At 43.9% G+C, this 24659-nt stretch overlaps 1 protein-coding gene across 4 annotated transcripts; it reads left to right on the plus strand.

Moving 5' to 3' along the window:
* The first annotated feature begins 991 nt into the window (after nucleotides 1–991).
* Fuca2 (alpha-L-fucosidase 2) lies at nucleotides 992–24234 on the plus strand. 4 transcript variants are annotated; one of them, XR_005286578.2, is made up of 9 exons: nucleotides 993–1497; nucleotides 3096–3283; nucleotides 5875–6214; nucleotides 7038–7248; nucleotides 7533–7723; nucleotides 15134–15242; nucleotides 16357–16524; nucleotides 20475–20513; nucleotides 23781–24234. XR_005286578.2 is itself a non-coding variant. In XM_038339972.2 (8 exons), the coding sequence occupies exons 1-7, from the start codon at nucleotides 1283–1285 to the stop codon at nucleotides 16495–16497; spliced, it is 1395 nt and encodes a 464-aa protein (XP_038195900.1). In that variant the 5' UTR covers nucleotides 992–1282; the 3' UTR covers nucleotides 16498–16524; nucleotides 23781–24234. The 4 variants fall into 4 exon arrangements, 3 of the variants coding, with proteins under 3 accessions (XP_038195900.1, XP_038195901.1, XP_038195899.1); XM_038339972.2 differs by lacking the exon at nucleotides 20475–20513 and having other exon boundaries at nucleotides 992–1497; XM_038339973.1 differs by lacking the exons at nucleotides 20475–20513; nucleotides 23781–24234 and adding an exon at nucleotides 17074–17365 and having other exon boundaries at nucleotides 992–1497.
* The last annotated feature ends 425 nt before the right edge of the window (nucleotides 24235–24659 follow it).

Below are 24659 nucleotides of genomic sequence, written 5' to 3' on the forward strand. Positions count from 1 at the left end.
GGGCTGAGCAGGATAGGGATTTTGCCAAAGCAGCAGTGGAGATTCTGGCTTTAAGTCTGAGGCATTTAAAAAGCTCAGGGCTATGATTTCCTGAAGATGTGCTTTGGAGATTATTCTAAGTGTCTGGCTCCTTTCTTCACCTGCATGCAGGTTCTATCTCTTTCTCCCCCACTCCCCCCCTTTTCAGGCCCCACATGCACCAACTACGTAGGACATTTATCCTTCTTCCCTCCTTATTTTCCCATCCCTCCCTTCTTTCCTTTCTTCCTCCCTCCCTCATTTTTGAGAGGGGGGGGGTCTCAGGTAGCTCTCAATGTGGTCAAAGACGACCTTGAACCCTGATCCTCCCGTCTCTCCTTCCATACTGCCATGGTTACTACCACTCCAGTTTCACTAGGTGCAGGGGATGGAACCCAGGGCTTCCTGCATGCTAGGCAAGTCCTCAGCCAACCAAACAGGTCCCTGGCCTCTCCTTGTATGTAAATTTCTTAAAAGAGTCTTTCTACTCAGGTGTTTCCAAACGCAGTTTCTCAGAAAAGTTTGTTCCACCAACCAGCAAAATCAGAACTATCAAGAGTCCGAGTAGAAATGCCAGTTCCTGGACCCCAATCCAGACGGACTGAATCTAAAATTTGGGATTTCATCTGCAAATTCAAGCCAGGCAGAGGCCGATTCAGAGACTGACAGCCCTAGGGGTTGTTTCAAAAGTTCTGAGCCAAGAGGGGCTGCCCACGGGGTTCCTGTTTCAGGCTCCAAGCCCACAGTGGGGCACACAGCTCTGACACTTGCAGACGTCAGGACCGGGCGGTCGCGCTGACCTCTGGAGCGGTTTCTGTAAGATTCTTTCCCCTCCCTCCCGAGGGAGGGAGGTCAGAGGCACGGATCAAAGATCACCCTCGGTTTTTTTTTTTTTTTTTTTTTTTTTTTTTGTCTCACAGAAGACACACCCGGAGTCTTGGCTAAGCAGATCAGGTCTGGCTGGGAAACAGCTCCAGAGCCGGTAAAATGCCGTGGCTGGCTAGTAACGGACTTCCTTAGTTGTGCACCTGAGTAAGGCAACCTTCTCGGGGTCCTTAGGCAATCTGAAATCAACAGACCCAGACACGCCCAACTCCCCGGGGCCCCACAACAGTCAGTCATCTGACCATTCTGGTCTTGGTCAGGTGACAGGGGCGGAGCACATTTGGCAGAAGACGGAAGACCAGGGAGTGCAACGCCAGCCTCCGAAGGTGGCAAAGAAAGTCAGGGGCTGTCCTGGTGACACGGTCCCAGAGGTCCCCCCATGCTGATGCGCATGCGCCTGGCACTCGTGCTGCTGCTCCTGCAGCTGCTACCGCTCCTGTCACAATGCAGGGCCACCAGTCCCCCGCGCTACGACCCCACGTGGAAGTCTCTGGACAGCCGCCCTCTGCCCTCCTGGTTCGACCAGGCCAAGTTCGGCATCTTCATCCACTGGGGAGTGTTCTCCGTGCCCAGCTTCGGTAGTGAATGGTTCTGGTAAGTGCATACCCCTGCCCAACACACACCCTGTGCTCTGTGTCCACCCAGGCAATGGCAGTCAGTAGCCAGCCTGCCTGGCGTTGAGTGCTGCCTGCTTGTCACTGTTTTGGTCGTGGGTTGGTTTGCACTTCCAGATGTTGAATACATAGTTTCTTGACTGGGTATCTCGCCTGTATTGACATGGAATATATGTGCTTCCCCTGAGTTCCTAGGCACACTGTAGGTGGGCCTGGCTGTAGAGTACCCTATGCCTGTGCGCATAGGATAGCGCCAGTCTCAGAATTAAAAAAAAAAAAAAAAAAAAAAAAAAAAAGATTCAAAGAGGCTGGAGAGATTGCTCAGCGGTTAAAGTCACATACTGCTCTTGTAGAGGACCAGAGTTTGGTGCTTAGCACCCACACTGGGAGACTCACGACAGTGTAATTAAAAATAAGATACAATCATTTAAACAAGTGCTTCATGGATCAGGTATGAAATTAAGATCTTTGCATGCTAAAGCATTAAAACCACAAAGCAAATAAAGGGGTAATAGAAGTGCATTACGTCACCTTATCTTCGAAGTCACATGATGGTAAATGGGCATAACCTCCTTAACTCTTTTAACCAGTTTCTCTCTACATTAGAAATTCCCAGAAACGCCGGGTGGTGGTGGCACACGCCTTTAATCCCAGCACTCGGGAGACAGAGGCAGGTGGATCTCTGAGTTCGAGGCCAGCCTGGTCTACAAGAGCTAGTTCCAGGACAGGCACCAAAGCTACAGAGAAACCCTGTCTTGAAAAATACCAAAAAAAAAAAAAAAAAAAAAGAATAAAGAATAAAGAAAAAAGTTCTCAGAATCGCTAGGTGGCTCATGACTTTAGTCCCAGTACTTGGGGGGCAGAAGCAGGCAGATCTCTGGAGTTTGAGGCCAGCCTGGTCTACAGAACTAATTCCAGGACAGTCAGGACTACACAGAGAAACCTTGCCTCAAAAAACAAAAACAACAACAACAAAGAAGGAAGTCCTAGAATCTGTCTGATCCACTAGCCAGCATGGGCCGCTCTGATGGATGCTCATGAAGTTTGTGTATGACTTTGGGCCAGGCATGGGACATGCTGCTGCAGTCTGCAAAGTCCTTTGATGTAGTCTCAGCCACACAAAGCTTCTGTCCCACTCTGGGGAGGCAGTGCTGATTGTGGGTTTGCTCAGCCTATGGAACTGCTTTCCCCATCTCCCCAAAATGTTTTCGGTTAATGAATATGGTAGACGCATGTTATGCTTTAGGCCTGTTTTCTTGCCTTGAAATCTTAGCCGCTTATCTTCCATAGTGAGCTATGAGTGTGAAGGGAAAGGTTATGTCAAATGACTTAAGCGACGGATTAGGAGAATCAGTGGCTGGACAACCAGAGGACTTCACGAGGGACGAGATGGAGAACGAGACAAGAGTATTGGTTTGCATAAGCTGCCCTCAATGCAAAGTCACACTGGGAAAGAGATGACAGAGAACCTGACAATAATCTCTGCGTTGGGGGGTGGGGGAGACGCTGCTGCCGCGGGGTGAGCCCAGGTAATTTCTTCAAGCATTTATCTGTGTGCTCTTTCTTTCCCTCTCACAGGTGGTATTGGCAAAAGGAAAAGAGACCCAAGTTTGTGGATTTTATGAACAATAATTACCCTCCTGGTTTCAGATATGAAGATTTTGGAGTACAGTTCACAGCCAAGTATTTCAACGCCAACCGCTGGGCAGATATTCTCCAGGCCTCTGGTGCCAAATATGTTGTCTTAACTTCCAAACATCACGAAGGTAAGCAGAGCACATACAACATCTGCTGACCATGGTTTGGGAATGTAAGGCCATTCTTTTGGGCAGAGACATTAAAGTAAAGAAATCCTATGAAACCAGGCTTCTCAATAATCATGGGTAGATGCTGAGTGTTGCTTACAGTTAAGGATCATCTATCTCACTTCAGTTGGAAACAGGAATCCAGACAGCTAGTACCATAGAATGGAGGAAAGATGAGCACAGGTTTTTTTGTGCCCATTTAACCATTTAAATAAATAAACCATTTAAATAAAGATTTATTTAAAGCTCTTTGAAGAGAATGAGTGCAGCAGTCAAGTTTACAACTAAAGTCACACTCTTTGTTCTTTTGTTTTGCTTTGTTTTGTTTTGAGACAGGGTTTCTCTGTGTAGCCCTGGCTGGCCTGGAACTCCTGTAGACCAGGCTGGCCTGGAACTCAGAGATCCGCCTGCTTCTGCCTCCCAAGTCCTGGGATTAAAGGTGTGCACCACCGCCGCCGCTGGGTTCCCTTTCTCTTCTTCAATGCATTCTGTAAAACCGTCCTGGGGCTTATGCTGCCTTAGTCTTGACTTCACACACAGTTGGCTGTACTTTGGGCCCACATTTAGATACACAAATGGTGGGTTTGCTGGTAGTGAAAAAAAGATAGAGAGACCTAGAGGGGAAAGAGTTAGGTTTATAATAGTGCCCAGAAATACCAAAAGAATAAAAGGCAACACAGGAGTTGTGAATCAGTTCTATTATAACCACTCAGTGTCCTGAAGACCAGAGAAGCACTGGCTAATGTCCCACACTCCTTGTTAATGCACAAGGGAGCTTATGTTGCACAGTCTTCTTTATCTTGAAAAGCAGCCTTATTATGTTCTGCAGGGGTGGGAAGGAGGCAGTGTGATGAACCCAAAGTCTGCAGTTATTTATTTTCAATATTTTCCTCTTCAGCCACAGTCTGGTACCTGCACAGTTTCTTTCTCTAAATGTTTCTCCTGATGGGAATATGTCATTTTCTCGCTGTTTAGGGGATTTTCCAAACTTTCTGACACAAAGTGAGTTAATTGAAAAGAAAGCCCAAATACCGCCAGGCGGTGGTGGTGCACTCCTTTAATCCCAGCACTAGGGAGGCAGAGGCAGGCGGATCTTTGTGAGTTCGAGGCCAGCCTGGTCTACAAGAGTTAGTTTCAGAGAGAAACCCTCTCTCAAAAAACAAAAAAAAGAAAGCCCAAATACCTTTAGACTAGTGGTTCTCAACCTTCCCAATGCTGTGACCGTTTAACACTGTTCCTCGTGTTGTGGCAACCCCAGCCATAAAATTATTTTTGTAACTACTTCATAACTGTAATTTTGCTACTGCCATGAATCGTAATGTAAATATCTGTGTTTTTTTAATGGTCTTAGGCAACTCCCATAAAAGGCTCGTTCTATTCCCCAAAGGGGCCATGACTCACAGCTTGAGGGCCACTGCTTTAGACTATGAGAATGGGATGCAGACACTATGTGTTCGGGTTCAAGGACCCATGCTGACATTGTTTAGGCAGACCTTAAACATTGACTTCAAGCTTCCCACAGACATCCTTAGAGAAAGTGCAAACAGTTCGGGGACTGGATTTACAGAGCGAGTCATTTCTCAGGCTTGTCCTGACAGAATAATGAAGTGAATGGCAAAGGTGTCTTGCAAAGGAAGTCCGTCCTTCAAGATGCTTTAAGATTTGAGCGAGACAGAAACAAAGTTCTTAAGGCATGAGCTAAAATTTCTGAGGATTTTATACCATTTCTTCAGCATCCCAGTTTAGATATCTCTTCTAATATTTTATATAGAATGGTGATCAATCTAGATGACAATTCCTGTTGAAATGTGAATTATTTCAGACTGTAACACTGTGTGTTATTTTCATACCCTTTTAGTTGTTAGAATAGTCATTTGGAAGCACTTTAACCCCGTTTATGGCTTTAGAGTAAGCTGAGGGAGGTAAGAAGTCCAGAACTGCTAGAAATAGCATATCTTCTCACTCTCCATTTAAATTAATTATCAAACACCAGAGGTTTGCTTCCTGTCCTCCCTAGTATTCTGAGATTCACGCTGTAATGACATCCATCCAAGCAACAGAGCTTCCCCATCGATTCAGAAGATACACGCAAATCCCACAGAAGATACATCTTGGGTCTTCCTTCTAAACAGTGAAAATGATTGTTCAGTGTGATCATGTGGGCAGTGTCCTCCTCTTAGAGACCATCCACTACAATTGATTATATATATTGCATTAGATGCGTGCTAACAGTTGCAGGACTGTGTAGCCGAAACCACTGCAGACACCATGACACCATGCTGTTCCCCAAGAACCTCAGATTCTGTAACTGGAGACAGAGTGTAAAGCTTTTACAATGCACCCTGAAAATTGCTATGAAAACGCCAATCCCACATTGTTTATGTTCTCATCTGTTTGTTTAGATGAGACCCAGACAGACTGCAAAGTCTGCCACGGGACGGTTGTTTGGAGAAGCCGTGAATTGTGTGTTCCATTTGAATTGTTTCATGGGATGAAATTTATTAAGGTCAAGGTGCTAATGCATCTAGGGGTTTCCTGCTGTCATTTTCCAGGCTTTACCTTGTGGGGTTCAAAGTATTCCTGGAACTGGAATGCCGTTGATGAGGGGCCAAAGAGGGACATCGTCAAGGAACTTGAGGTGGCCGTCAGGAACAACACTGCCTTGCGCTTTGGACTGTACTATTCCCTGTTTGAATGGTTCCACCCACTCTTCCTGGAGGATAAGGCCAGTGTTTTCGAGAAGCAGCAGTTTCCCATGTCTAAGACGTTGCCTGAGCTCTATGAGTTAGTGACTAAGTACCAGCCCGACGTTCTGTGGGCAGATGGAGATGGGGGTGCACCAGATCGCTACTGGAACAGTACTGGCTTCTTAGCCTGGCTGTACAATGAAAGGTCTGTACACTTTTATGCACATGGACTTGCCTCAGACACCCCTGAAGGATATTTAAGCATTTACATTTCTGTGGTTTTGTGCACATTTGTGGTATGGGTGGAAGAAATCATTATAAACAATGCTTATTAGCTTGGTCAGTTTTAGCAGTCGGAATTAAAGAAGTCAGGCGTCAAATACAACCAAACTGGCTTTGTAATCACTTCTAAAAACTCACCATGGAGGAACGATTGAGACCATCCCCTTCAGTTCGAGGAGTCAAACTGCCCCGTGAATGGAACCCTGCCTACTTTTTCTACTTGATCCACCACACATAAGAAATTTGGGGATTATATTTCACATGATGTTGACACTCAGTTTTTCAGAGATTTTCCAGTAGTAGGCACAAAGTGTAAGAGAAAGGCTAGGACACATAAGGCTGTTTAGTCTTGGGGGAGAAACCTGGTCTGGAGTATAGATTCAGCTTAGTCTACCATTTACAGCACGAGAATGGGAACCTCGGGTGCTATACAGCGCTCTATACAGTGTCTATACAGTGCTCTCCTGTGCACCCTCCTCACTGGATTCTGGGTTCTGTGCCAGTTATCTGCACTGTAACAACAGTGAAGGAATTCATTCTTCAGAGGAATTTGCTTTAGGCCTGGAAGCTGGAATGTGAGAGTCAGGGCTCCAGTCACCACAGCTGTGGTTGGCCTCGGACACAGGCTTTCTGACTTCTCATGGTCATTTGCTGGGAGTGGATGTGGAGAAGATCAATTTGGCGTGACATTTCCTTTGTTTCAAGAGTGTTTTTTTCTTGAAGAGAAACTCTGCTTTTCATTTCAGCCCAGTTCGGAACACGGTAGTCACCAATGATCGCTGGGGAGCGGGTTCCATCTGCCAGCATGGTGGCTACTATACCTGCAGCGACCGTTATAATCCTGGACATCTTTTGCCACATAAATGGGAGAACTGCATGACAATAGATCAGTTCTCCTGGGGCTACAGGCGGGAAGCTGGAATCGGTGATTATCTTACAATTGAAGAATTGGTGAAGGTACAGTAAAATATGTTGTGGGGGCTATGACTCTGGAATGTTCTTAACGATGAGATGTGACAAGGATTTTTTTTTTTTCTTATGATTGGGATAGTGTGGTGTCACAGACTCGGGGCATTATTCTCTGTGTTTGTTTCTATGAAGTGATTTAATATATATGTGTATATACACACACATATGTATTCACACATCATAAATATATACATACATACATATGGATTGACACATGGGACATGAGTTATTTTTTCTATTTCAAACTTGTTTTTCATTTATTTTTCTTTTAGCAACTTGTGCAAACAGTCGCGTGTGGAGGAAATCTTTTGATGAATATCGGTCCTACACTAGATGGCATCATCCCTGTAATTTTTGAGGAGCGATTACGGCAGATGGGAATGTGGCTCAAAGTCAACGGGGAGGCTATTTATGAAACACACCCTTGGAGAGCTCAGAATGACACTGCCACTCCAGATGTGTGGTAAGTTTTCCTGATTGGCAAGCGCTGTTTGGATATAGGAAAGTGCTTAATACCTGAGCTATACACACACAGAGAGACAGCGGGATAAAAAGAGAGACTGAGTGGCTGCTACCTGTACCACACATGTTCCACCAAGACTCAAATACAAAGAGAAGGGATAAGAATTAGAGTGTCATTAAACATAATGTTTATTAAATTATGCTTAAATCATATCTAGATATCCCCTAATAGTGGGCAATGTTTAGCCAAATTAATGCTTACAAAATTGGAAGACGTTTAGATAAGAAAAGAACGCCGAGTGGTTGATGTATAACAGACTAATGTTTAATTACTAGTAAGTCTCTAGTTTTCAGATACTAAATTCCATGAAATTAGCAAGCAAGCAAGGTATAACCAAGGGCAAAGATAGCCAAAGCCCTATCTCAAAAAACAAACAAAAGAAGAGCTTTTCTAAAGAATGGGAGATGACTTCCGGCTGTAGTTTCGTTTACATTTCACCTGACGGACTTGATGTGACGTTAAGTATCATTTCTGATGCTCATCCACCAGCGTACAAATCTGACCACCACAGCTAGTGTCCCTGCAGGGGCAGTTGGTACTTCTTATTCTTCTACCATTTGAGACAGGGCTTGTTTCTCTCTGTAACCATGGCTGTCCTGGAACTCACGCTGTAAACCAGGCTGTCCTCGAACTCTCTGCTTCTGCCTCTCAAGTGCTGTGATGAAAGGCATGCACCACCGCCACCAGACTTAGAATAGCTACTATGTTTTTGTTTTATTTTTTCCAGATAGACACTTCTATTTTTTTTTTGACGCTTCTATTTAAATTGTAAATAATAATAATAATAAAAATAATAATTCCAAACAAGAGTCACCACCAACCGCATGACAACTCACCAGGGAAGGCCCTGTTTCACCCTCCCCCTTATTGAAATCCCCTGTGCCTAACAAACAGCCCGGGGCATCACCCTGCACTGTTGCAGGCTTTTCCAAAGAGGGAGGGCATGACAAGGCTCACCACCTTTGGAAATTGCCTGAAACTAACTGAAATAGTCCAGTCTGAAATCCCAACTCTTTTTATGAAAGTCTCTCTACAGGTGGCACGTTGGCTTGGGGTGGGAGCCGGGAAGGTGGGACCAGAACAGCCTGCGGGCTTGCTTAACTTTTCCTGGAGCATAGATAATCTGTTGCTTGTTGGGCTTATACTGTGGCAGGTTGGAGGCTGAAGGTATGTTAGTGCATTTAGTGCAAGTGAAAAGGGTGGCCCAGCCTGGGATACTCAAGCCCTCTGATGGCAAGGCAGAGCCATGAGAGCCCACATGCCTCCCCCATCACTTTCTGGTGAGTAAGGGGTTTGGAGAGGATGTCCCCACTGCTGGTTCTTGGAAGCCCTTCTGTGCTCGGGGCTACTATTTTTTAAGGTACAGCTGATGATCTTGAAGAGACTGGAATTCCTGTACACTACAGTGTTGTGAGAACACAAAACCACAGCTAGTTTGTGGACAATATGTCAGCCCCTCAAAACGTTAGAGATGGGATTACTCCACTACCCTGCAGTTCCACCTCTGAGTAGATATGCAAAAGAATGGCACCAGAAAAACTGTATTTCCAGAAACTGACAAGTAAGAGCAATGGGGGCCACTCGTGGTCAAGCTAAGTGTGCACACACGCTGCGGTATTTGTCTGTTATTCAGCTTTGGAAAGGAAAGAAATGCTGAAACGCAGATGAATTTTCAGGAGTTTGTGTCAACTGAAAAGACCAAGTCACAAAGAGGCAAATATTATTAATGAGCTACTTAGAGTAATCAGAATCATGGAGACAGGAGCTAGGGTAGGAGAGATTGAGGAATTGTTTGCGGGGTATAGCGTGGCCTGCTGCTCAGTTAATTCATCATCTGTATCCTAACTCCTGAGCCCTCCTTCCCTCTCTTATACTCCTATGACAGAAGCCTGCCTCTGGCTCCCTCAGGCTGTCCCTTCTGAGGCGGCCCCTGGACCATCGGTCACATACGTACAATGTCAAATTAGCTCACATTTGGCTTCAAACCCAGCCCTGGTTTTCTCCCTCACATCCCAGATCCTCCAGGCAAGGCCATAGCACAATTTGTATTTCCACGCCTCATTTTCAGGCCCCCCTTCCTTAGTTCCTTTCCTGCCCACATACAGACACGTTATTTGTTTTATCTTTAAAAGTTCACCTTAGTCTCCAGCTGCCTTCCTGTTCTCTCCTTCCATTCACAATAAAATAGCTTACAGAACAGTTTTTAGTGGTTGTTTCTAGCTGGAGCTTTGTTCTTTTCCTGTTGAGCTTGCTCAGTTCGGACTTCCATCCCGCTCTTTCTCAGATCGCTTTTGTCAAGACTACGGTGCTCTCTCTTCCTTGCGGGCCCAGTGGCTGGTGCTCCGTTTCTGAAATTACCAGCAGGATTTGTCTCAGAGATTCAGACTCGTTGGCTGTTCCTTGTTAGTCTCCTCTACCTGACCTTCCCAATCAGTAAATCTTGAAGTGTCCTTGGGCTTCCAAGTTTCTTTATCTTAGTTCCCCAACTGACATTTGGTGACAGTTCTCCACCTTTCTTCTATAGCCGCAGCTGTCTTAGTTGGGGTTTCTACGGCTGTGAAGAAACTCCATGACCTCGGCAACTCTTCTAAAGGAAAACATTTAACTGGGGCTGGCCTACAGGTTCAGAAGTTTAGTCCATTATTGTCATGGTGGGACACGATGGTGTGCAGGCAAACATAATGCTGGAGACGTAGCTGAGAGTTTTACATCCAGGTTAGCAGGAAGAGAGAGACACTGGGCCTGGCTTAAATATTTGACACCTCAAAGCCAACCACCAGTGACATGTTTCCTCCAAGTAGGCCACACCTCTTGAATAGTGCCACTCCCTATGATCATACAGGGACTATTTTCATTCAAACGACCACATTCCATTCTCTGACGCTCGTAGGCTTGTAGCCACACACATCATAAGGCAGAGCTACATTCAGTCCAGCTTCAAAAGTCCCCATCCATACTCTATCCCAGTCTCGACTCTGTTTGAAAGTCCAAAGTCTCTTCTGAGACTCATGGCCATCTCTCTTAACTGTAATTCAAAGTCTTTCTATGAATTCAAAGTCAAGAAGCTTTGACTACTTCCAACAAATAATAGCATAGGCTATACATTACTGTTCAAACGCAAGTGAGGAAATCCTGGACTGAAACCAGACCAAAAACGACCAGGGAAAACTGCAGACTCTACATCTCCTGTCTGATGTCAAAGTGCCATCCAAAGCAATCTAGGACACACATTCACCGCTGCACACAGTGGCCTCTCTGAATCCCCATGTGGGGACTCCCTGCCCACATGTGTGTCCTCAGCTGCTTTCCTTAGATGTGGAGACAGAAAGCAGGTGAAATTGTACTTGAACAAGGGGCCATGTTCCAGTCCCAGCAGAACTTTGGCGTGTGGTTCTGGCTTTGGAGTCGAGGATAAAAGAAAGGGGTTATGGAATCTCCCTCTGTGACTGATGAAAGCTGCTGAGGCCAGGCATGTGGCAGGGGCATCACTGCATGGTCTAAAGAGAGGCCATTGTGCGGAGCTATGAAGGTGAAGTCTAGATTGCCTTGGAGACCTCAAGATGTTGGAGAGGATTTCCTTCACTACTTAAGCTTGGCTGCCCTGGAACTTGCTCTGTAGACCATACTGGTCTTGAATTCTGAAATCTGCCTCCCTAGAGCTGAGATTAAAGGCTTGTACCAATATATAGGGCCCTAAGTTTTCTTTAATTCTTTTTTACAAATTGGAAGCTTAGCTGTGTGTGTGTGGGGGTCTTGTCCTTAGGTCGCCACTCCCTTCATCCCGTCTAGCATCAGGCTTTTCTTGAGTCTTTTTATCTCCTTGAACACAGGATTTAGCTGCATTAAGTTACTGGGGCCCCTCTTCACAAACAGTACGTTTTTGTATTTTTCCTTGCTCAGCTTGCTCCTTTTCAATATAGATCTTCATAAGCGTGGCCACGAATAATCACATGACACAGTCAAATAATCACATTTCAAAATGCTAGGCTATTTTGAAATCTCTTCTGCCAAAACTGTTAATCCATAACTCTTAAGTTTATCCTCAGGCAGATTTTGGGGGGTGGGGTGACAGGGCCGACAGCAGCCACGCTCTTCACAAAATATCACAAGAACAGTCTCTAGGCCACATACTAAAATGCTCATTCGAAACACCTTAAGCTTGGTCCGACAGTTCAAACCACCCTGAGCACCACTGTCTCTCAAGCTCCTCACTAGTATGACCCATTGAGCCCCACTTCAAGGGTCAACTGCTTTTCTAACTCAGTCTCAAAGTCCGCATTCCTCCAAACAAAAGCATGGTCCAGGCTATCACAGCAACACCCCAGGCCCTGGTACTGACTTTTGTGTTAGTTCTTCCAATAAAGCCATACCTACTCCATTTGGGTCACACTTCCTAATAGTGCTCTGTGAGCCGATGGGGGCCATTTTCACTTGACAGCCACAACCGCCAATTCATCATCAGGTCTCTTGTTTTTACTTCTGAAGTGCGTATAGATACTGGCCACGTCTCCGTCTCTCTGTGGTGGTTCTGACGTGGCTCTCCACTGCCTCACCCGTGGATTATTTCAGTGCCTTCTCGACTGATCCTCTTTCAGTCCTATCCTTCATTTTCTATCCTTACTCCTTTGGTTGGGGGTGGGGTTCAAGACATGTGCCTGTACTTGTGGGTATGATGTACACAAATGCCCAGCATGCATGATTCCATGCGATTCCAACAGAGGACAATCTTCGGTCTCAGTCCTCAGACTCTTCCCACCTTTTGCTTGAGCCAGCTTCTCTTTCTTACGGGGCTGGAACTTCACCACAGAGACCTGGCCAGCTGACCCACGAGTTTCCAAGTCTTCATCTTGCCATCGTTGACGTTAGAGATGTACCACTGCGTTCCGATTTTAATGTGGGATCTGGGGGTTGAAACTCAAGTCCTCACACTTGTGAGGCAAGCACTTATCCCAGCTGAACTCTCTCCTAGCCCTTCACCCTGGTCCTTTTAATGCAGTCTCCAGAGAGCAATCAGAGAAAACCTATGAATTTATGATTTATTTATTTAGTCAGCATTTCATGATGTAACACAGGCTGATGTCATGCCTGGCTTAGAGTATTTCCATACCCAAATTCTTCCAAGGCTTCCAGTCTCAAGGGAGAAGTAAGGGTTTACAGAAGTCTCCTTGGCCTTATGCAATCTGGCCCTTACTCTGTCTGCTTTTTCTGGCTCCCCCGCCCCTGCCTGACTCTTGCTGCTCTATCTGCAAACCAAGCACACTCTGTAGCTTTTGTGCTTATGTCTCAGCCTGGAAGGCTTTCCCACATGCTTGCGTGGAGCTTCGTGTTCTTTGGATTTCATGGCTGCCTGCTCAGAGGGATTGTCCCTGCCTATTCTGCTAATGCTGCACCTGAGGCCCCCTTTCTAACACTGGTAGGCCTTGTCTTTCTGCATGTAGTCCTGTCTAGCCTGGAACTGGCAGAGATCTGCCCGAGTGCGGGGATTGTACTGACTGATTTTGGGTGTCAACTTGAAAAAAGCCGGAGTCCTTGGAGAGGAAGGAGCCTCAGCTGAGGAAATGCCTCCATGAGATCAGATGTAAGGCATCTTCTCATATGCCTTACATATGAGAGTGATCAATGGCGGAGGGCCCAGTCCATGGTGGGTGGTACCATCCCTGGGCTGGTGGTTCTCGGTTCTACAAAAAAAGCAAGATGAGCAAGCCAGTAAGCATCATCCTCCATGGCCTCTGCATCAGCCCCTGCTTCCAGGGTCCTGCCCTGTTTGAGTTCCTGTCCTGACTTTCTTTGGTGATACATAGCAACGTGGAAGTATAAGCCAAATAAACTCTTTTTTCCCCAACTTAATTTTTTGGGGGTTGTGGTGTTTTGACACAGCATTAGAAACCCTTACCTAGACAGGAATTAAAGCCATGTACTCCCATGCCTATGTCCTCATGTTTAGTTAGTGCTTTATGTACGTTCATGTGGTCCTTCTTGTTTATTTCACTGGAATGCTGGCACATGGAGTCAGGAACTGTGTTCAGCGCTGTATCTCTGGCCGTACAACACTGAGGACTGTTTAAAGATTTCTATAAATACTTTGTTGAGAAATTCGGTGAACCCATGACTAGAGTGAATTCCTCTTATCGTTTCTATTGTTCTCATTTAGGATGTGACTCTCAGGTTAAATGTGGTTTTTTTCATGGTAAAGAAGCCATCTGATGTCCCAATATTAAAAAAAATTCCCTTTGTTGTGGTTTGAAAGAAAATGGCCCCATAGGAAGTATACTATTAGAAGGCGTGGCCTTGTTGGAGGAAGTGTGTGACTGTGGGAGTGGGCTTTGAGGTCTGCTATGCTCAAGCTAAGCCTAGTACCACAGTTGGTTCTGCTGTCTGTGGATCAAGATGTAGAATTCTCAGCTCCTTCTCCAGCACCATATCTGCTTTCATTCCACCATGTGCAGCCAAGATGATAAAGAACTAAACCTCTGAACCTATAGTCCAGCCCCAACTAAAATAGTTTCCTTTATAAGAGTTGCTGTGGTCATGGTGTCTCTTCACAGCAATAGAAACCCTAAGTAAGACACCCTTTATTACAATTGTTATGTTTTCTATTCTTTTATGCTGTGATTCAAAACTTACACTTTGTTATTTATATGATTGACTGCCTTTTCCACTCTAGCCTAAGGCACAAAAAAACAAGAATAGTGTTTGGCTTTCTGTAGCATCCTTAATAGAGAGCACACTACATATCCCTGCATCTTTGAGTCAGTGGGAGTCAAGTCATGCAGCTCCAGTAAGCTTCTTTCTATGCTCCGTTTTCACCTCCTTGTGAGCAGTTTGGATAGGGATAGTAACTCATGAAGCACCTCCCCAGAACTTCCATTTAGCTAAGTGTGGCAGCATGCTTGTAATGCCAACACTGAAGAGGCGAGGCTAGAGTCAAGGATGATCTTAGCTACAAATTAAGACCCTGTACTCTGGGCGGTGGTGATGCATGCCTTTAATCCCAGCACTTGGGAGGCAGAGGTAGGTGGATCTCTAAATTCAAAGCTAGTTTGGTCTACAGAAGGAATTCCAGGACAGCTAGGACTACCCAGAGTAACCTTGTCTCGAAAAACCACAAGTAAATAAATAAATAAAAGACCCTGCTACAAAACAGAGTAAAAGTCAACTTCCTTTAATATTGGAGGCCTGGAAAAGGGAGGCACATTTATACCACGGGGGTAAAGTAAGTATTTTTATATTACTATTGATCACATTGTTAAATATCTATAAAAGAATTCCAGACATAATCCATAAAGAAGGAGAAACATGGGGTAAAACTTATTAACTATGCTGTTTGTTTGCTTGTCTTTTTCTAACCAGGTACACAACTAAACCCGAGAAAAAAATAGTCTACGCTATTTTTCTTAAGTGGCCCATCTCAGGAAAGCTGTTTCTTGGACAACCTGTAGGTAGTCTGGGGGAAACAGAGGTAAGAAAGAATTTTATCTTTGCGATTCTTTTAAATTGCTGACTAAAACATGCAGAGGAGAACATAACTTTCATGTGGTCCTCTTGTACCTAATTTTATCCTATTTTACTTTAAAATTATCTTAGACAGTGCAACAATGGCAACTGTTTAGCCACAATCTTTTGAAAATCTAAGAAAACCGAACTTACAAACCACAACACCTCCCTGACGAATGATGTAAAATAGGCATTGTTTTTCATAGTTACTCTGTGGTGTTCAAGTTCATGCCAGGCATTGACAATGAATTTTTCATAGAACTTTGAGTGCTCCCCCCAGACACCACACCAAGAACACATCTGAATCAAAGTAAGATGTTAGGATTCTTCTATCATTTAAAGCTGTCCTCTGACCCAATGGAGTGCACTGTGATGTATCTTGGGGCCTTCATGAAGCTGATAATCTCTTTAGACGGAGTCATATGACTTTCCTCGTGTCACCTCTCTAGATTTTCTTTCCAACACTGGAGGTTGACCTTTGGAAAGATAGTTTTTAAATCCAGTGCTAAAGCACAGCCTCTGAACCTGGATATGGCAGCAGCTACCCTTTTTATCTTTGCCTTGAATGGCATTAATTAATACAGTTAAAATTTAGCACTTTTATTTTGTATTGTTCCATGTGATAAAGGGTTCAGATAACCCTTGATTTTGTACAGAACTGCTTCTGTGAATTCACTTTGTATGAACAAGACCAAGACTGTATCTTTGGTTGAATTCATATGTTACCGGCCATTGGAGGTCATTGGGAACTCTGACAGTAGGGCCCGGCCAGAAGGAAGTTTTTATTTCAAAGTGTGTGTGAGAACTGGGCAGGCCTGAACTGGGCAAATTGTTCCCAGTTATTTCTTCCCTCATCCTCTCTTCAAGCATTTCCCCCACTCTGGCACTCTATTCTCCTTTCCCAATTTTACCTCCTGAGGGTAACATGGGAACAGGAGTAAGGTGCACAATGACACGTGAATACTAAAGGTAAAAGTGGACCTCGGTCTAGTACTTTTTTAGAAGTTCAGTCACCCCTTAGGAATGTCGCGGTGACATCTTTGGGAATGTCCTCACATCGTCTGTGTTTCCAATTACAGGTAGAACTCATGGGCCATGGGCAGCCGCTGACCTGGGCTTCTTCAAAGCCAAATGGGATCACAGTGGAGCTGCCACACCTAAGTTTTCACCAGATGCCCTGCAGATGGGGATGGACTCTCGCACTAACTAATGTGACTTAACCTGCAGCTGGGAGACGTACGCCACAGGTACCTCTAACCCCTGGAAGTGGCAGGGTTTTTAATAGGAGCACTAAAGAAATCGGGGTGGAAATGGTAAGAAAAAGCAAGTCATTAGGCAATGCAGCCTCCTTTCCCTCTCTTCCTGAATAGCTCATGTTACTATTTGAATATTTCTGTGCTTTCCTACAAAGTTTCCTGTTATTGAGTTCATGTCTCCTGTGAGTCCCAGGTGGCGCAGTCTGTTCTAGAGAACTTAGAAAATGGTGATACCATGGACTGAATTTCTCCCAAGTCCTATGTTTTTATTATTATTAAAAATTTCCACCTCCTCCCATTTCCCTAACATCCACACTCCCACCGTGGCTGTATTTGGAAACAGAACACTTAAAGAGATGATTAAGATTAAACTGTGTCAGAAGGCTAGCCCTAATAAAATAGGAATGAATCATAGGGCTAGCCCTAATACAATAGGAATCACAGGGCTAGCCCTAATACAATAGGAATCATAGGGCTAGCCCTAATACAATAGGAATCATAGGGCTAGCCCTAATCCCATAGGATCTTGGTGCCCTATAGGGAAAGAGATAGCAAAGATGCAAGAACACGGGAAAGCCAGGTAGAGCGATGGCAAGAAGGCAGCCATCTGCAAGCCAAGAAGAGTGTAGAAGAAACCAGATCTCCCAACAGCCTGATGTTGGACTTCTGGCTTCCAGGACTGTGAGAAGAATAACGTCCTTTTGTTGAAGCCATTCAGGATGTGTTTGATCTCCCCCCACCCATTCTGTTATTGAATCCTCATATAATGTATGCAGTATGCAATAAATTTGATTGGATGTATGTTTCAAATAAATTATCTTTTCATTGTAAAGACTTCCCTCTTATTGATAAAACTTCTCTTTGCTTAGACAATTAACATTAGTATTAAAATATTAATATTTTAATATTTATTTTCCCATATTTGGAGACAGAATGAAACTGGAGGGCTGGGTTTACTTTTTAATAAGGGCAAGTTGCAAACCTAGTTGAAATTTGGGAAAGTGTTATTAGTTCCTTTCTTTTGCTGTGATTTTCATCACACAAAAGCAGTTTTATAGAAGGGATATTTCCTTTGGCTTGCAGTGCTGGAGGAATAAGAAGCCATCATGGTACGGAGGTATAGCATCATGGTATAGCAGCAGGCAGCCAAGGCAGCTGGAGATCACATCCTCCGCTACAAGTATGAGGCAGAGAGCGAACTGGGTAGGGTGAGGCTCTAAACCAGTGGTTCTCAACCTTCCTAATGCTGTGACCCTTTAATATGACCCACAGGTTAAGAACCACTGCCTATATACTATCAAAGCTGAGCCTCTGTGTCGCACAATTGATAAAAACCCAGAGACAAATATCAGGGTTCAAGCTGAAGTTCAGAAAAGCAAAATAGCCCCTAGAAAAGTCTTAATCTCTACCAAGGCTGGGTGACTGCAGACTGAGCCCTGAGCCTCTATCTCCTCCCATTTTATATTTCCCTTTAGTGCTGGAATTAAAGGCATGTGACTCCCTAGTACTGAGATTCAAGGTGTGAGCCGCCACCAGCTGGATCTGTTTCTATATTCATCTTGTGTACCTCAGGGTAGCCTTGAACTCACAGAGGTCCATCTGCCTCTGGCTCCCAAATCCTGGGATTAAAGGTGTGTGACACCACTGCCTGGCCTCTAGTGGCTTAGTTTTATCCTTTGATCTTCAGGGAAGCATTATTTATCAAAACATAACTAAAATATCCTTGTGATATGCTTTCTCCAGCAAGGCTGCATCACCCAATCCGCCCCAAACAGTGTCACCAACCAAAGACCAAGTGTTCAAATACCGGATTCTATGGAGGATTTTTCTCATTCAAACCACAAAAGGCAACTTATATCTCTGTCTTAGTTACTTTTCTACTGCTGTGACAAAACTCCATGACCAAGGTGATTTATGAGAGAGAGAGTTTAGTTTAACTGGGCTTGTGGTTGCAGGGAACTGGAGTCTATGATGGCAGAGCAAACACAGGGGATGGGGTGGGGGCTGGAGCAGTGGCTGAGAGCTTACATCACAAGCAGGAAGCAGAGGGACACCGGGAAAGCTGATCGGCTTCTGACATGCCTCCTCCAACAAGGCAGCCCGGTCTAACCCTTCCTAAAGTTCCATCAAATGGGAATCAAGTATTCAAACACATTAGCCTCTGGGGGCCATTCTCATTCAAACCACCACAATGTTAATGTAGAATGAGGCAAAAATAATAGTGATTCTAAGTTTTAGGAAATTGACTAAAGAACTCATTCCCGGAAGATGTTCAGTGTGGTCAGCTGTGGGGAGCACACCTGTAATCCCAGCCCTGGGGAGGCTGAAGTGGGAGGATCATACGTTCAAGGTCAGCATGGACGACATATTGAGACCATCTCAAATAAATAAAACAATTAAATGGTCATATCTTTTTTTTGTTGTGATATTATGCATGAAAAGTCATTGTTTAAAAATCTTTAAGTAGAGACTAAAATAAGATACCAGTCACTATAATTGATCTCCTAAAAAAACAGTCTTTAAGTTTGGAAACTTAAAAAAATTACTCTGTAGTTTTTTGTTTTTATGTTTCTCCTCGGGGGCCCACCATCCAGCTCCCAAATAAATACACAGAAACCCGTACTTATTTATGAACCTTAGCTTGGCTAGTGTCTAGCCAGATTTTCTAACTTAAATTATTCTGTTTCTCTTCTATGTTTTGCCTCTGGGCTGTTTACTTTCCTATTCTATATATCTTTCTTCTTTTCTTATTCCATGGCTAGTTGTGTGGCCGGGTGGCTGGTGTCGCCTGCTTCTCACCTCGATTCTCTTTGCCTGGCAGCCCTGCCTATCCCTCTCTAGCCTAGCTATTGGCCATTTAGCTCTTTATTAGACCAAGCAAGTGTTTTAGGCAGGCAAATAACACACTTTACAGATTTAAACAAATAAAACATAAATAATACAACACATCTTTGGATCATTTTGTTGTTGTTGTTGTTTTATTTTTTCAAGATAGGGTTTCTTTGTGCTTTGACTTCACTCTAGATCAGGCTGGCCTCGAACTCACAGAGATCCGCCTGCCTCTGCCTCCTGCGTGCTGGGATTAAAGATGTGCACCACCACTGCCCAGCCATCTTTGCATTGTTAGACAATTTTTTTGCAGCATAAACTGATGTAACACATTTTAAACTAATATTCCATAACATTTCCTGTTGCTAAAGATCTTGCAACTATTGTTTTTTTTTCCTTTTGAGAAGACTCACTATGTTGTCCAAATTGGACTCAAAATTTTGGGGCTCAAGTATTCTTACTGCTCAGCCTCCAAGTAGCAGGGAATATAGGTGTTTCCCACCATACCTGGCTGTTGCTATCAATTATTCAAAAACATGCCAAAATTGCCATGTAAAAAAAATTTCAGTTTTTATTTTTAGTAAAAAAATATTTAGTTCTAAATCTCAACATTTTACTAGAGAACCATTATGTGTAGGTTTAAATGATCAAATTCTAGGCAAAATGAACAAATAACTCCAAATTTTAAAAAAGGAATGAAACCAAAATCCAAATTAGTGTTGGAAGACTCTTACTACAGGTGTTGAGTCATCTGTTTGAAAAAGTGTTTTGAGAGGGAAAAAAAATCTGAACTGCTTAAATTTTTAGGCTTCTCATCTTTACCTGATACAGTTGAGAAGGAAAGGAGAAAGTAAGATGCCTAAAAAAGCAGTTAGCAGATGAGTGGATGTATTAGCTATTTCCTCACTGCGGTGATTACACACCTTACTAAACAATATAGAGAAAGCAGCATTCATTTTGGCTTGTGATTTGAGGATACAACAGTCATCACGGTGGGAACCATGCAGCAGGGGCATGAGGCAACTGATCACCTTGGGTCTGCAAGTCAGGATGAAGAGAAACGAATGTTTGGGCAACACTTGCTTTTTCCTTTTCTCTCTTTTTATTTTTAGTCAAACCCAGACCATGGAATGGTGTTACCTACATGGAGGGTAAGTCTTTGAATCTTTGAATCTCTTTGTAAATGTCCTCACAGGTATGTCCAGAAGCTTGTCTCTAGATGGTTCCAAACCCAGTTAGATTGACAAGGAAAATTAACCATCACTGTATACTCCTTGTAACTTGACAAATACACTACTTTTAACCCTAACATTCCATCCCTCATCCTCTGTTGTGTGATAAAACTCATCTTGAGGACACACAACACATGCCTATTTACCCCATGTAGGAAACCCATTTGAGGGGAAGGTTTCCCCAAATGGAAGCATTGCAGCTCTGAAGGGGAAGGTATTCTGGCAGTCAGGAGCCAAGAAATACCACAAAGTCACCTTGTACAACAAACTTCATGGAAGAGGTTTTTGGGGGACGACAGAAGGGTGACTGCCTCTGTTCAAGTGAGAAGAGCAGGGACCGAAGCAGGAGACTGGCTTCTATGGCATTTCTTGGGGTAGAGCTCTCTAAGGTAGAGATTTCCAGGTTGGGGATTGGTGGGATTTCAAGTCCTGAGTTTGGGCAAGCCCAGGGATTGGTGAGTTTTGAAATCTGGGTGTAAGCTTGAACCTGTCAGTTTTAGGAATTTCCTGAAACAATCTTTTAAGTTGTTCACTTTCCTGCCTAAGGAACTTTCTAAGGGATGGAATGTTTCAATCTCAGAGGAGATTTACACATTTCCATAGGCTCATGGCTTACAATACAGGATGCAATGCACTCAGCCCAGGTTTTAGAAATTTCCATCGTCTTACCAGTTTCAGTGCTGTTCAAAATCCAAAGCTGACCACCTCTTCCAAGACTCAAGGCAAAACTACGAACTACTTTGTGTAGTTGGAATTTTCTTTGGGCTGCTATGCAGCTCTCAAAGAAAGACACAGAGACTTATTTTAATTATGAATGCTCGGCCTTAGCTTAGGCTTGTCTCACTAGCTTTTAACTCGATGTAACCTGTTTCTACTGATCTACATTTTGCCGTGGGGCCTTTTACCCTTCTTTCATTCCGTACGTCATACTTTCTTGCCTCTTCCGTATCTGTTTGCCCCCTGCCATCTCCCTGTCACCTCCTTTTCTTTCCTCTTGATCCTAAATTCCTCCTCCTACTTACTCTATGCCTGGAAATCTCACCTGTGCCTCTTCCCTTGCATTGGCCGTTCAGCTTTTTCTTAGACCATAGCCAGGCAAGGTAAAAGAGCAACACATCTTTACATAGTTAAACAAATATTCTGCAACAAGTATATAATCAAAAACCAAGTTAGAGATTTCCAGCATACAAGGCAGAGAACATCCGTGTTTTAAAAGGGACGAATGGGGTATAGTAAGGAAAGATTGGGTCAGAGTAAAACTGGATCCCAGCAGAACACCTGCCCAATCTTGAAGCTCTTTGTTCAGCATCTGAGGATTTGAATATCATCATGTGGGCTCCAGCAGCCTTGGGTATCCCCATCCCTTGAGTTTCATCACGGTAGCACTTGTAGCCTGTCTCATGGTCTAACTCGACTTCCAAGTTGTAGCTTTCCTCACCAGGTGTCTCTTGTACTTGACATCTCCAACATCTTGAGGTTTCTATTACCAGAAAGACTTCATTTTTACAACTGCAAGCAATGGTCTTCAATGGCCCTTTCAAGGTCTTCTTGAAAGAAATCTAATAGTGCCACACATTGCCAGGCCTTAGAAGCTTAGAAGCTTTCCGCAATTGTGCTGCAAGCCTCCATGACTTCCTAACACTTGCATTTGGCATGTTTGGAAAAATTGTATGGGTGTTGCTGTTTGCTCTAGAAGTAGTCTGGCTTCTTTCTGCTATGTCTCTGGTGGCCTCTTCTTACCTTGGTGTCTGAACCTGGTTTTTTTGTTTGTTTTTTCATAGAGAAGCCCTTTAATGTCATTCTCTGTTTAGGCTGTTACCTCTCAAATTAACTTGCACGTTCACTGGTTGGAGTCCTTGATAGGTGGGGCCATGCCCTCAGGGCACAATTTACTATTAATAGCAGCACCAAGGGTGCAATTTGATAGTGCAAAACGCAACAACTGCAGTTGATTTCTTCACACTTGCCCTGTTGGAAGCTTTAAACTCATTCCTCACTAAACTGAGTTTTGTTTACTATTCTGCTCTGGCTATAGAGCTCAGAGCAGCAATAACCTGCCACAGTTGCTGTTCCGATGTCTTAAGGTTTTCTCTGCCAAAGTTTTCATTACTTTAGAATTCAGCTTCACTTATATTTTCAGGCCCCAAGCAGAAAGTACCAAAGGGGGATTTGTTTCCTAAGAATCTCCACTCCATCTGAAGTCTCCTGAGTTGGGACTTCATTATTCTCGTCTTGACATTCTGACTTTTTGAATTCCCAGTAGATTGGCTCCTTAAGTCCTACCCATGTATGCGCTGTATCTAGTGTTTGTTCAGCAGGAAGCAAACTCTACTGTTAACCCCTGCAAACCAGTTCTGAAGGTCTATGAACCAGATGATGAAGTTTATTATATCAAAGGCCACACTTCTCAGTGTTTTCTGTAGACCTTTTTTGTCTGGCTTTGAAATACCTAACAAAAGCCACTTAAGGGGTTCTTTTGGCTCATGGTTTAAGGGTTCAGCCCATCACTGTGGGGAAAGCATGGGGACAGAAGGGTGAAGCAGATCCCACCAGATGAGAATAAAAATTTCACATCTTAAAGTCAAATTTGAAGCAAACTTAAATACCAGCCAGGTAGATGGGTTCTAGCCAGGTCCATACCAAGGTTCCCAGGAAATGACCCCCAGAAATGTTTTGCAGGGTTTTAAAAAGGCAAAACCCACAAGCTAAGCCCTGGCGGTGCACATCTTTAATATCAGCACTTGGGAGGCAGAGGCAGGCAGATTTCTTTGAGTTCGAGGTCAGCCTGGTCTACAAAGTGAGTTCTAGGACAGCCAGGATTGTTACACAGAGAAACCCTGTAACCCACAATTCCCCATGTTTCCTATGAGGTCCAATCAGGAGCAAGCATACATCCCAATCTACTTCTTGCCTGCATGCCTCCTGCCTACATCCAATCATCCGCAAGTATATATCCCGATGCATTTCCTGCTCCCAAACATCCCACCCACCTGTGATCAAGCACATAGGTTGCAGGTGGGTCCAACAAACTTGTTTAGGGGAGTGAAAACACAAACAACAACCTCCAGCATTTCAGGAACCATCTGTCCTTGGGCAAGGGGGCTTGCAGAACTGAGGCACTTTTGTTTCGTGGATCTCTTAGGCATACCATTTATAACTTAAAATGTAACTTTGGCTTTTACACAGGTGGACTCGCCGTCAGGAAGCTGAAAGATAAACACTTGTTCACCATTAGCTCTGTTGAAAGAGCCAAGGAACCAAACCAATGCCATGACAGACTCCAGGCCTGCCAGGGACCAGGCCTGTTTCGGTTTACTGGAATTGAACAAGCAGTTCTTGGAAAGACCACAACTCTGGTATAACCAAGCAGTAAGTGCTCCGCAGCTTTATGGAAGCTTGAGATAGCTAAAAATAGCTTCTCCCACCCTGCTGCTGGAAAGTCCCTAACCACTGAGCCACCAACCAATCCTATTGCAACCTATAAACTTTGTGTTTAAACCCACCAATCAGCCCCCAGACTAACCTTCCCTCCCAGTAATTCCCCTAATCCAGTTTAAAAGTAGCCTGCGCGCATCTCTCGGTGTGGCTATTTTGTATGCAGGTATTCTTATTCTCAAATTAAACACTCTTGCTGATAGCATACGTGACTGGTGGTCTTTTTGTGGCGCTTACTATCTAGATATTGAAGGCAAACCAAACTAGATTACTGGGTTGAATAAAATAGGGACTGATGCTGGCTTTAACATACCAAATATAAGAATTTATCTCATTTTCTTATGAGTGCCATACAGAGGCAACACAATGGTCCTAAAGGGTCAGAGTACTCAGTTATGAATCAGGAAAAACTTCATTTTACTTTTGTTAAGTTAAAAAGACTACTAGATAAAATTTGTCCAGCCTTATTTCCAAGTGAAGTAAATGCCTTTCAAAGTTTTATACATGTGTAATATCAAGTATATTTAATATGTCTTAAAGGGGAAACAAGTAGAAGCAACTTAAAGTCCATTTAGCCAACGCACTAATTAGCTGATGCTCTTTCCTGCTGACCATTGTCTAGGATAAGCA

The sequence above is a fragment of the Arvicola amphibius genome, chromosome 8, assembly GCF_903992535.2.
Source record: "Arvicola amphibius chromosome 8, mArvAmp1.2, whole genome shotgun sequence".
In the NCBI taxonomy this organism is placed as follows: domain Eukaryota; kingdom Metazoa; phylum Chordata; class Mammalia; order Rodentia; family Cricetidae; genus Arvicola; species Arvicola amphibius.

What these genes read in the sequence shown, in the direction of transcription:
- Fuca2 (XM_038339972.2), top strand. Translation starts at nt 1,283, where the DNA reads ATGCTGATGCGCATGCGCCTGGCACTCGTGCTGCTGCTCCTGCAGCTG. An exon ending in TTCGGTAGTGAATGGTTCTG is followed by an intron (nt 1,498 to 3,095) that starts GTAAGTGCATAC and finishes TCCCTCTCACAG; the next exon opens with GTGGTATTGGCAAAAGGAAA. An exon ending in ACTGCCACTCCAGATGTGTG is followed by an intron (nt 7,724 to 15,133) that starts GTAAGTTTTCCT and finishes TTTTCTAACCAG; the next exon opens with GTACACAACTAAACCCGAGA.